Source organism: Notechis scutatus, chromosome 4 (assembly GCF_049901735.1).
Source record: "Notechis scutatus isolate UNSWTSFEM ecotype Mainland chromosome 4, rNotScu1.2, whole genome shotgun sequence".
NCBI lineage: Eukaryota > Metazoa > Chordata > Lepidosauria > Squamata > Elapidae > Notechis > Notechis scutatus.
In genome coordinates, this window is record NC_142012.1 from 123642747 (window position 1) to 123656389 (window position 13643).

The following is a 13643-nucleotide window of genomic DNA, read 5'->3' on the forward strand; positions in this document are numbered from 1 at the left end:
GTTTTTTGTATTTGTATTTACCCAAGGGGCTGTAGAATATTTATCTTAGGATAATCTCAGGAGTTTCACATTTGCATTGAGAGTAAACTCTTCTCTTTTTTAAAAGCTTGTTTTTTGAGCAGGCTTCCTAAATAATTAAAAATGGATGGAGTCTGAATGATTTTTCTGACATGTATGTAATGATTTGCATAAACAACTCTACATTGCTATCAAAAGTTTCTAACTGTGTGTATGTATGCATTACATTCAAATGCAATGTGAATATATACGTATATGTATATATATATGTGTGTGTAATACAGACACATGAATATGATGCTGTGTTTGCACAGCATCCGGCTAGAGATTAAAATGTTTTCCTAGGTGCAGGATAAATTCTGCCTTTTCTCCCTAGGTGGTCACAAAATGGAAGAATAATAATGTAAATATAAATAGTTTTAAAATATTTATTTCATGTATTTTGTGCTGACAAGTCTCAGGAGTCCTGTTGGTTTGCAATATTATAGAAAGGTGGTGGGTATTTTTTTTTTTAAAATAAAGGCATGTTTTCTACTGCAAATAGCATTAAACAGAAGAACTATTACCTGGTCTGGAATTTTTGCTGCAAAATCAAAATCCTAGATCTTACTGAGATGTAAGCCTGTGCATGGGCTAAATATTTCACACTTGTCATTAAATATTCCTCTATGTTAAAGCCAACACCTTTAATACAGACATTTTGATATTAAGCATTATAAAACCATTACAGACTACATTCTGCATTAGAACAAGTGCTGTGTTATGGGAGAAAGGATTTCAATTATTAAACTTCTTAAAACCTTCAAGCTGAAGTGAAAATAGCACAGACACAGACTGACTATCTCTGTAAAAGCTACATCAAATGGATTCAAAGCATGACGTGTTTTTTTTTCCTTTTCTTTTTTTGCTTCTGTGGAAATGACTTGAAAATTCCACTGTTGAGCACAGTTCTTTGAAAACTGCTTGGTCACGTGCACTTTTAGGCACAGCACTTGAAAGCAATAAGAATTCTAGTAATAAAAGTTGTGAAAAAAAACGGCATATGGGTGGCCGTATGCCTGCGTATGCATGTCTCAGTAAAGCCTGCTTCCTTTCAGTGGTCTTGCCACCTAGAGAAAGAAACATCTTATGTTTCAATCGTACTCCATGTTTGGGCATCATCACAGGGAATAACTGGCACTCCAGAAGAAATGTATGATTGGGGATATGGACTCAGGGATAGTTGAATAAAAGGAGTTTTTACTAGAAGTTGGGGGGAGGGCATGGCAGTGGCACATATGGGGAATCTTGGGTGCTTTCTATCATTTGCAGCTGATTCTTGTCAATTCTTAATCTCACTCCAGATCTTCAGCTGCTGCGTTGAGCTAGGTCCCATTTTTCTGGGCTCTCTATAAGTTATTTTTATTTTATTTCTTTGAATCATACTTTTATGTCCCAGTTCCTTTCTCTTAACACTCCTTGGGTCACACTATGCTATTTAGGATATCATTCTCTTTTATTTGATACTTATTTTGATGGGATTGTGTGGATATTCCTAAGTGTGTGAGTTTCATGTGCTTTGGGCTGTTGAAAATGCTTGCTCCATTCTTCTTTCTGGAAATCTGTTAGTTGCCTCTCTTAAGGCATAATCTGATACGTAGCTCATTTTTGCCAATTCTTGCATCCACTTTCTGCTATCCAGAAATTTAACTCCTGCCTGTATTTGTTGTTGATGTCTTCACTTCTCTTACAAAGTTGCTATAGGAGGTTTAGTATAAAGGAGTAGGCTTCTAACCTGCAATCATTTTATTTTCCAATAGCATGCCTGAAAACTTGGGGGGAAAGTTCAGTAAGCCCTCAACAAGAGAACAAATGCATTTGGCAATTTTATATTCTATGCATTAATTTATATTCCTTTCTCTCACAAAGGTTTTTATTTATCCAAAGCAGTCCTTTCTACCCCATCTCAAGAATCAAGTATGGGGGATTTCTCCTCCCTATGTTTGACCAGCCTGATATTGTCATTCAAACCCTACGTATGATAAGTAGCATTTTGGAAGGGTTTGGTTGTATATCCTTTTCTTCTCTTCAAGGCACTGGAAAATGCTGTGATGTTAGGAAAAGAATGTGTCTGTTGTGTTTTGTTGGTTAAAATGTGTCATTAGATAATGGTTATATACCTCATCTGAAGAACATTTTAAATGTATTAAAAGGTAATACTCAGTTGCTTTCCAGTAATTCATAAACCTATAACAGCTAGGACTATTTTACCATTGAAATTGTATCAATTGTGACAGCTTCATACTTGTGTGTGTCTTATTTCTTTGACTAACCAATGGAAAGTGATTTAACCCTTTTATCTTTCTTCTGTGCTGCTTTCTTTCTTTCATGCATTGTGACGGACTCTATGTACTCCATGGGTCCTTATTTTATTGCAGCTTATTAAACTTTTTAAAATGTCAGCACTGGTGTGGTGTGATGAAGTTTAATATAAAGATTTTTAAGCCATGGTCCACTAGTGTTTCATGAGTTTTGTTCAGCCGATTGATGGAAGATCAAGCTGATTATCAATCTCAGTGGCTATTTTGAGATGCCAGTTGCAATGAATAAACCAGATATTGAATCTTTGAAAAATCAGAAGTGGTCGATAATATTTTCTTTGTTAATTATAGTCCCCAATTTAATCTATGAAACTAAAGAAGTCCCTCTCTCTCTCACCTGGCTTCATTTTATTGGTGGAGATTATAGAGACAATTGTAGTAATGAAGAAATAGCTATCAAAATCCTGAGGAGAGCTGAACATAAGCAGAGCTTTTGACTCTGCTGCTTGGGCATTCTGGAAGTGAGTCAAAATATTTGGGCACACCAGATCAAGGAAGGCTGGCCCAAAGCATGATTATTCAAGACTTGTGTCAATGTCAACTTTTTCCCCCTTCTGTTTTCTTTTTATTTAAGTATTCCTTCCTATTTGATCCACCACTTCGTTAGGTTAATTCTAGAATGTGTAACTACAGGTAGTCCTCGACTTACACCACAACTGAGCTGAAAATTTCTGTTGCTAAGTGAGACACTTGTTAAGTGAGTTTTGCCCCATTTTATGACCTTTCTTGCCACATTGTTCAGTGAATCATTGCAGTTAGTAAGATAGTAACATGGTTGCTAATGAATCTGGCTTCTTCATTGACTCTGCTTGTCACAAAAAGCAATCACAGGACCCTGGCGGGACAATGCAACCATCATAAACAGTCAGTTGTCAAATGTCTTGAATTTTGATCATGTAACCACAAGGATGCTGCAACAGGTATAAGTGTGAAAAGGGGTCATAAGTTACTTTTTGAGTGCGGTTGTAACTTTGAACAGTCATTAAATGAATTGTTGTAAGTTGAGGACTACCTGTATGTAGATGATACTTTTTTCCCTCTGCCTTGGCACTGCTGCCTACATGAGGTATCTTATATGTCACTGCTCCTTATCTTCATGCTGAACATTGGACAGCTCACTCCTCCTGAGTAAACCACCTATCCGTCTCCCGTCAGAGTTATGGCAATAGTTGTGTCACAAGGCTTAAGTGGAAATAGAAATACTAAGCCAGAAATGGGCTCTCTTACAATTCTCATGCTGATGTTTCACTTTCATCTAAAATAAGAGCAGAATGTAATAAAATCCTCCAATCTTGAAAATCCAATATGCTAATTTTTGCAATTTATGTCCAAATGATGCAAATATTTTTTCTAATAATTTCAAGTTTCAAAAAGGACACATTTTTCCTTTTTTTCTTCTGTAAGAATAATGTAGTTCTTTCCCCAAATATATTTGTGAAAGTTTAATTTTCCAAGATCTTTTCAGGTTATGAGACCAAAACCAGGAGTTTTGTCAATTGAAAGTAGAAACATAAATGTTGCCTAAATTATATTAAAATGCTTTTTTTTTTTTAAAAAAAAGAGCAAATCTATTGCATGCATAAATGCCAGACACACTTGCATGGATGCATTGTATAGATCAGGGGCATCAAATTCAAGGCCTGGGGGTCAAATCTGGCCTGAGCGGTTGCCCTGGAAACAACAAAGGAACGGCCCTCAGTGCTTCTGCCAGTGAAAACGGACTCCTGAGCTCTGTTTTCAGCTGCCACGGCCTCCTGCAACCCTCTGCCAGTGAAAAGAAGAGCTCGGGAGCGTTTTTTAGCTGGCAGAAGCACCATGGGCGCCCCCAACAGGAGTTATGTTGAGCTGGCCACGCTCCCCCCAAGCCCCTCTCCCCAAGGTCAAACGCAACCCTGATGCAGCCCTCAATGAAATTGACTTTGACACCCCTGGTATAGATCAAAGAACAAAACCAGGAATGTATGAAAACCTACTGCAAAGATGATTTGTGAAAAATGCTGCAAAAACATCTTCCAAGGATGGAGAAAGATTGGTACAGGTGACTTCCACCCTGGTACCTTAACTGCTACACCAACTTGGTATGCATACATGCATGCTTACATGCATATAATAGAGGCTGTATAACTAAAAGGTTGAGGAATAACAAAATTTATTGACTGGAATTCTCAGTCTATTGTTTCCTGTTTTGGGCAGAAAGGAGAGAAAGATTCTTATTTGAAATAAATATGTTGAATCCACCGAATCTATTTCTCTTTGTTTCCTATTAATAAGCAGCAGGGATTGGGTGACAACAAAAGTACTCCTCCATCATATAATGAAGAAGGACACTCACCATTTTGATATTTTTCTTAGAAAACTGAACAACAGCATATTTTACTTGGACAACCATTATAGGAGTTGGAAGATGGCATGTATTTTGTTAACAGACAGAGATGGTTAGTTTCATGTCTCTCATTGAATTATCTTCCCATGAAAAATCACAAACTACTTTTTCAAAATCTGTAACAAGACTGCTGCGCTAAAGAAGGTATTTACTATATAAAGGAGTATGGTAGCTTACATAAGCAAGGCAGTTCACATGTTCATTCAGGTGCAACATTGGTTAGACTGTTGGGACACCAAAAGTATTGTTTTCAATGTTGATACAAAGCTTAGAATTTTCAAATGCAGAGGGTTAGTGAGACACCATTGTTTCATGAGTTTAAAAAGGCAGTACTAAATCTGAGTTAAGGAATTGTGCTTTGACAGGCTTATAAGTACCAAATAACGTGGGAATCCTTAGAAAGGGAAGAAGACAAAGAAACACATTATTTTTGTTGATTTCAAATACATCCATTCCAGGCTTTGACTCATATTATGATCAAAGAATGTGTTAGATGACAATTATGAGAATTGAAGCCTACATTTCTAAGTGTATATACAGGATGGAGGGTGAGTTGGCCATAATCAGCTAAATTTAAGCATGTAAGCAGGATCAAATGTCGCTTTGTTTATTCAAACGTATGTCTCATGTATTGCATTGGCAGAGTGTACAAATTCAGACATGATATTTTGTAGATTCTAATGGTTACCATTAGAAATAGGAAGTCATTAAAAAATCAAGAGCCCTAGATATATATTTTGTGTCATCCTAAAAGTTCAAAAGTTTCACTTTCTCAGTAAGGAAAAAAAAAATACAATTAACATCTTGCAGGGTTTCTAGAATAAAAATGAAAAATATTAGGAAGCATGGTAATGATTAAAATGCCTCTGTAAATCATGTATTCAAATCTGAAATTGGTTATTATTTACATTTCAGCAAGTCTCAACAGCCATAGCAGAATAAACCTCAGTTTTATTCCACTTACCCACTTAGCAAGCAATAGCTAAGTAAACCAGGGCATGTAGCTAAGTAAACCAGGGTATGTAGGTACAAGCTCATACACAGAGATAACTCTTTATGTATCTTGAAAAGGAGCTTCTGCAAGGACTCACTGAGTAATCACTCCCTAGCTTCCTGCATATCCCCACAGGAAGTAGAAGATGGCTTTATTACTGCTATTTCTTTATTACTGCCAGTTTAATGGACACCATGCATACACTTATCATAATCTATTTCACCCTGGGGAGTATCTTACTGAAACTGCTGTACAGTAAAATCTGATGTTTTAGAAACGGTTACCTTGAGATTGCACGTGTCACATGATCTCAAGCTAGTGCCAAGGAGTTACCTTTCCAGCAGAACCTTTTGTTAAAAAAAAAAAAAAAGTAAGTTTCAAACAACAGACACCTGGCTGAGGTTGTCGTGGAAACAAGAACATTGATAGAGTTTAAGGCCTCAAAGCTTGCATCAGACTGATTGCTTAATAACTGCATTCTTGCAAGGCTGCTGCAGGATAATACATACCAAGAGCTTATTTAATATTTGAATAAGCCCTCAAGGTGACATAAAAGAAAGTAACCTCACTGTGCTATAAAGGTATCAGGAATTAGTGTCAGGTCCCAAGGTTACTTCCAGGGCATGGGGAGCAGGCCTTTAGATATACGTTGCAGGGGAACAATGGCCAGAAATATGCGTCCAGTATCTCCATTTCCTACTTCCAAGCCTCCCGTTGCATCTGGGTGGCCCCTGTGAGAAACAAAATGCTGCACTAAAGGAGGCCTTTTCTCAATCCAGCAGGGTTATTTTTTATGTCTACTATCTGATGAGATTTCAAAAGCTGGAAAAGTATAAATATTTTCTGTTGGTATGATTCCTACATGGAAAGACAAGGATGCACCCACAAGGGCAAATAGTGGGATAGCCTGCAGATATACTGGTTAGCTGCAATGTAAAGTGGCAAATAGTATGATAAAAAAGGAGTCACCAATCATGAATGGCAGGGTCAGGACGATATGGGAGTGAAGTGAACACAATACTACAAGAACAGAAAACTGGAATTGATGGGGGTGAGTAGGGACTGCTTTAAAAGTCCAAGCCATCTATCTTTAGGAAACCACCGGCGAGGTTGCAGCAACTCTCTTGGTTCTGGCATCCTGAGAATAGAAGCTATGGCAAACTACACCTCTAAATACACCAACAATATGAATGGAGAAAAGTTCAATGAGAAAGAATGTCATTTTGCTATAATGCCAAGATGCAAATCAGCTTAGAAATCTTTTGGCCTTAGGACTCCCTGAAGTTAGCTACAACGTGACAGAAAATACAACATAATCTGGAACTAGCAGCCCTGACATCTAAATAGATATCGTTGCTTTTCCCAATCAGCAGCAAAATAACTTATGCAAATAAACTGCAAGTGTATTGCTTAATTTGTGTCTGTGTGTGTGCATGAAAGAGACAGAAGGACATTTTTTGTAAAATTTGCATCTACAGTAATACATAAAAGCTGCTTTGTTTTTGTTACTTAAAGCTACTAGTATTACTTGTACGTGTCAACTAATTGTAAGAAGTACAAGCATTCGTTTACTGATAGGAAACCTTGAGCAAATTGTTCCTGCAGTTAAAGTACTCCACAAAAGACTTCTCTCGAGCAGGGATTTGGAGATAGAAAGAAGGCATCTCATTTTATTTTATTTTAAATGCCTTGCTCCATCTTATTCCCACTGGATGTAGCAAAGTCCCAATCTCATTCCTCTCTCAATTATGGAAGGACAAGTGTTCTATTTTATGGGAACACCTGCTGCATCCTATTGCAGGGCTGAAAAATAATACAACAAGCTGAATGCAAGAATGCAAGAGATACATGCTGTTCATCTTCCTTCCATGAATAATGATTGGTGTGAACAAGATTATTCTATAGATGATAGAAACAAACAGTAGAGCTGACATCTTCCATCAATGCAAACTTATTTGTTACAATAATCAAGTGATATGTAGCAAAAAAAATGATTTTAGGGTAAAGAAGACTGATAAGAGAAATGATTGTGGCAATTGGAAAATTTGCAACAAGAATTGGATGTAGTCCTTTTCCTTCCTGTCAGCAGGAAGTAATCACAAGGTTATTTAGAAATTAAATTCCATGGGTTTGAATAGGTTTTACTTCTGAATAAGTTAGCATCAAATTGCAACAGTATAGCAATAGTAATGCCAGTGGTTCAGCCATTCTGTTTTTTTTTTAATTATTAATAAATGAAGGCAGCTTTAAAATTAATGACTACAATGCAATTGCATGTCTAAGATGTTTTATTCCTCAGTGTCTTATAACCATTACGCTGTAGGCAGCAACAATTCCTTTCTCAATTTCTTAAGTATTTTTTACTTTTCTAGTCGTGTAATAATGTTCCCTTTGCTCCTGGTCACTGTACTGCTTGCAATTTAGCCCCATAAACAGAAGATGAAGTTACCATGAGCAGGTAGTAAGAGTGAGAATAAGAGAAGCTACTCAACAAGAGAAAAAGTAGAATTGGCCAACAAAAGGGATCAAAAGGCATGGTGCAGCTAGGAGATTCCAGTTAAGGTACAAAAGATACAAAATGACTGGTTCCTGAGGCCAGGCATGACCCATGGGCATGGTTCTTAAGACATTACATTGGGCAGCACAAACAATTGTAGAGATCTTCAATAAGAATCCATGGTGTGCCCAATCAGTGGCCCCAGGTAGAATCTGTGCTGGATATAAATACATCTGTTCAGCTGGATTTGCCAGCAGAAAAAACAACAAACAAACCTCTTATCTACACCTTTGTCTCTTCTGTCTTGAATAACCACCATGACCATAATAAAAAAACTGCTCAAATTCCAGACTGTTCCCAAGGCTTCTGCTAGGGCAGATCTCACCCCGAGGTGACTGGTTATGGCCTGCCCCTCACCGGAGACTACATGCAATGGGAACAGCCACATTTGCTAGGTTTTTCCACTTCCTCCACGAAGGATGAACCATCGCTGCATTCAAAGGTATATTTCTTGCGCTTAAGACGCAGTCCTCCACAGCAGCCTAGTCCTGGGCATGATCCCTGGCACTCCACCCAGGAGACTGGGCGTGTTGTCTGGCAAATGGCATAACCTCGCTGGACTTGATGGAAATCTCGCACAGCCTCTCCCCGACACTCTGATTCTGGGGAAAACAGAAAGGTCAGGCAAAAGGATGACTTTAAGAATGTCATCACATAATAGACATTTTTATTGTCATAATCATTATTATCATGAAATGGGGGATTCTAGTGAAGGGCATCTAAAATAATGTTAATATAGAAAGCCAAAGAAGATATAATTTTATTGATAGTAAGGAATCATTTTATATTTTAAACATTGGGAATTGTGGATGCATTGCTCATGTCCCTTCATTATTCAAGTCACTGATAACCACCAAAGTTGGAAGAAGCTATTTACAGGGACCTCCTATGCTGCAGCTGATATGCCAAGAAATTTTCCTGTAGACTCAGAGAAGAAATATTTTACTTGGTAGAATATTCACTTCCAGGAGAAAGTTGATCCCTGAATAAGGTTTCTACCATTTACAGAGGACTGGGTTAATATGACTTGCCAGCAAAAATATGAACCTAACTTTTTGCACAGAAGGGAAATTCCCTTAATGTCATTAGCAATTAATGGTCAACATATGGAAACAGAAATGTTTCTGACCTTGATCACAGAGATCCCCATCAAATCCTGAGCTGCATTCACAATAGGCCTCTCCTGCATCTGAGATCTGGCACTGACCATGAACACACTCCAAGCTCTTGCATGGGTTGCGTAGTTCAACTTCCTGGTTGCACAAGGCTCCTTTGTAACCATCTTGGCACTGGCAACTATAGGAAAGTGCATCAAGAGGCATACAGATTCCATGTTCACACCTGAAGATAAAGGAGACATAAGCTAGGTACATAAATGTAATTGCACTTAAGCCAGTGTCTCTTTTGAACTCTTCTCTACAAGTTTGAATCTGAGACAGTAACTTAGGGATCCATGTGTGCCATAAATCTTTTCAGCAATGAAAACACATGCTCTCAATACATGTTTTCTGATCACAGCGTTGCAATGATATCTGATTTGCATGAATGGTTTCAAGGCAAGATAAGCGCTGAACAGTAATTATTTATTTGTATCCCACTTTTATTATTTTGACAAATAACTCAAGGCAGCAAACCTATTCAACACACTTTCCTCCTCCTATTTTTGTTCTTACAGCAACAGCCCTGTGAGGTGATCATCCAGCTGGCTTTCATGGCTAAGGCGGGAACAGATCTCACAGTCCCCTGCTTTCTAGCATGGTGCTTTAACCACTAGAGCAAACTAGCTCTAATGTGCCCTTGTACATTTCACTTAGTGCCAACCACATTTTCTGACCACTTGATTTTCTTTATAAATTCTTCTATTTAAAACAAAATGAAATTAGAAGTTAGAATACAAGATATCTATTCTTTTAAAACTCAGAACCAAAATGTTGCAGGTTTTGTTGGCTGAATTGGTACGTGATGGCTGAAACAAGCACACTTTCTTTTCACGCACATCTAAGTCCATTATTAAAGTCTCCACTGGGAAGATAGAGCATATCTAGGATTCTTTTGTCTCCTGGACATTTTGTGACTGGCCACATATCTCATAGCAGCTCTGAACAGGCAGGGTTCTTATGGCAGATGTCCTATAAGTGTTCTCATAGTTCCACATTTGCTCTTCCACATTCCCCCCCCCCAAAAAAAAATAAAGATTGTGTTCCCCAGATCTCACAGAAAAGAATTTTAACACTTGCACTTACTTGTGTCCCTGGCAAGGGTTAGTAATGGGCTGGTCACAATGGGGCCCAGTCCAGCCTGACTCACAATAACAAATGGGTCCATGAGCAGTGTTGGGTTGGCAAATGCCATGCATGCAGTAGAGCTTGCGGCAAGGTTCACAGCCAGGCACAACTCCAGGTTTCATCTGAGTCTTAGTAAAGTCTTGTAATTCATTGTTGATGTATAAATTGCGGATACATCCATGGAAGCTGGAACCATTCAAGATTTGCCAAACTCGGAAGGCAGCAGAATTCACATCCACTGGCATGCCTGGTGAGAGAGGGCCATAGGAGCAACGTCAGGCAGGGAATAAGAAAATAAGATCAGCGTGCTGGTGAGTAAGATCATGACTGATGCAAGGAAATAAACTTTGAAAGTCTCAGCCTCCAGCTTTTCCCAAACCGCTACACTTTAAACATGCTGGGACTGCAATTTAGTCAACTTTACAAATTATCTGGAGCATAGCAAGTTGGAGAAGGCTGGCCTAATATATTGTAGAGAAATGTTAAAAGCCAGAGATACCAATTTAGTGAATAGTGAGCCCAGACAATTACACTATTTCGTTCCACCTGCCAGAGGGCCTCTTGTCTCCTTGACTCTCTACATATTGGCCTCTGTTGTGAAAAGGAGAAAGAAAGAAAGCCTTCTCTTCCTCCTCCTCCCAATTGACAGTGTATAAATGGTCCAAACTAAGAATTATTAGAACCTCCTAGTCCATAGGGTAGCCTCCTTGTAAAATGTGGAAGTGTTGGAAAGAACTGGCGCTCTCTCTGGTTTCAGCAGGATATTGCTTCCCTGTTCCCCAACAGAGATTGCAGTCCTACCCCCCACATATAGTGGAGCCTCAGAATTCAGAGTGTGGGCCTTGCCAAAGCTATCCATGGTCATGGGGTCACCTCCATCGATAGATAGGTTTACCATCCGCTCAAATGTTACCAGTTCCACTGTATGGAACTGTCCATCATTGATGGTCTCTGCACTGGGAGAAAAGAGAGAGATGGGATGAGAAAGGCTCTTGTATACACCCTTTTCACAACATCTAACATCTACAGTCTTTACCACCCAACATTCATTCAACACTTTCTTTAAAGATCACTCTCTGCTTTCAACAACATACCCTGCTGGACCCTGATCTAAATCTTAGCATCTCCCCTTCACCCCCAAAAGTCAGTGTGCAGATTGTAGGGTCATGCAGACAAATTTGCTCACATTCCATCAAACTGCCCTTAGTTTGAATGAGAAACCAAAGATAGAGCTACCTATAAAGAGCTGAGCTAGGGTAACTGCCTGGATCATAGCTGACACGCACATGGCCTTGATAAAGTTCTACTGCCATGTGGTCAGTGTCCCCGTTATACAAGAGAATCCCATTATCTTCAGCTGTGGAGACCTGCAGAGAACAAGAGAGTGGGGGGAAAACAGATAGGAAAACCACCATTGTACAGGAAAGTAGGTAATGCTGCTTCTTGGAGGGTTGAGGCGGAGACTTAAATCTCTTTTACCTGCAGAGTAATATTGGCAGTGGGCCAATTCTGTAAGTCTGTGAATTGTAGGTATGTGTCCCTATCCACAAAATTGACACTCAATAGCTTCTCGCATTTGAGCCCTCCAAAGCCAGGAAGGCACTGGCATAAGGCACGATTGCCTAACTCCACGCAGTTGGCACCATTCTGGCACTCCACTCTCTCACAGGGACTGGACTGAAAGGAGCCATGAGGTGGGATCTCACAGAGCTGACCACTAGAATGAAGCAAGCATAGAATAGGGCATAAGTTTATTGTCAGAATCAGCTATTGAAATTGATACATTTTTGGAAGCAGGATGTGTTCCCTTATCTTTCCAATGTTCTAAATGGATTCCTCATTTTCAGCATCTCATAAACCACCACTGGCACCCAGGTGTATAAATGCTATTAATATTTTCTCATAATTCAAATAATCATATAATTTGTATCTTAGGAACTCAGATGTGTTGTTCAACTTGCTGTCTGCCATTTCCTGAGTAAATAAAAATATGGTCCAACCCTGGTGGAAGGAGAATGCTGTGACATCTATTTTTGTACACTGTTACTTGAAACAAGTTGGATAAGATTTCAAACCAACATCTACACAGGTGGCATTGTGATCAACCTGTTGTTGAAAGCACATGAAAGATGCTGCAGGATCTCCGTCTTGCAAGGGTAGTGAGTGAAGCCGTCCTGGAAACAGCTACTTACTCATAAGTCTTTATGTGTTTCTGCAAACACTAATCTTGTTACATTTCTTTCTCCTGACTATATTTCAGGCAACCGGGAAAAGGGTCAATTATCCAATAAAGGGAAAACTTGGCCTTGAGCTTTGCAGAACACTTGGTATTTTTGAAGAAATTATGTGAATTCTGGATCTCCTTCTAGCGTCCTTACCTGAAACCACCAGTACAAAGACAGGAATAACCATTTGGTTCATCAAAACACTTGGCATTGTTCTGGCATTGGTGGTCTAGGCAGTCATTGTAGTCCACGCTGCAATTATCTCCCGCATAGCCAGGCATACATTCACACCTTGAGGCAGGAACAGGAATGAGATCTGGTCATTGAGGGGGCCTGGCTAGTGCTCAAAAGAGCAGCAAGATACACCAACCAGTAAATGGCTAAAGAAATGAATATAACTGTTATTCTGAACTCCACCACACATTATTTGGTAATGTCCTCTATTTGGTTTTAAATCTTTTTATCTCCCCAAACTCCACTCTTTTCCCTACTCACTTGGGTCCACCAAGAGAGACTCTACATATGGCATTATGCTGGCAGGGGCTGAGTTCTGGAGAACATGCATCCACTGGCTGTTCACAATATGTCCCTGTGGGAAAAATACAGAGATAAGGCAGAAGCATAACAAATAAGTATCTCTCCTTGAATTTGCCTCATTCTGCCCCAAAGAAATGGTACACAAAAAGGAGGGAAGCCCATATTTGACCTCAAAAATTCCTGTCTGCATTATAGCATTAGTGAACAAAAACACATATTGCTGCAATGTTCACCTTTTGGACCTATAAGATGGAAACATTCAGTCATTCAAAAGTTGAAATATC

The 13643-nt window shown here is 39.0% G+C and overlaps 1 protein-coding gene across 3 annotated transcripts in view; it reads right to left on the reverse strand.

Moving 5' to 3' along the window:
* Nucleotides 1-7414: 7414 nt before the first annotated feature.
* SLIT1 (slit guidance ligand 1) overlaps nucleotides 7415-13643 on the reverse strand; it is a 135510-nt gene continuing 129281 nt past the window's right edge. The window contains exons 30-37 of one of the 3 annotated variants that reach the window (XM_026673147.2): nucleotides 13318-13411; nucleotides 12976-13113; nucleotides 12077-12314; nucleotides 11834-11964; nucleotides 11399-11553; nucleotides 10556-10844; nucleotides 9442-9653; nucleotides 7415-8914 (exon numbers count right to left, since the gene is read on the reverse strand). In XM_026673147.2, coding sequence (XP_026528932.2) covers nucleotides 8676-8914; nucleotides 9442-9653; nucleotides 10556-10844; nucleotides 11399-11553; nucleotides 11834-11964; nucleotides 12077-12314; nucleotides 12976-13113; nucleotides 13318-13411 — 1496 coding nt within the window. In that variant the 3' untranslated portion in view covers nucleotides 7415-8675. Of the gene's footprint in view, nucleotides 8915-9441; nucleotides 9654-10555; nucleotides 10845-11280; nucleotides 11554-11833; nucleotides 11965-12076; nucleotides 12315-12975; nucleotides 13114-13317; nucleotides 13412-13643 lie in introns of those variants that run through there. The other 2 variants (XM_087964700.1, XM_087964701.1) reach the window with 2 other exon arrangements.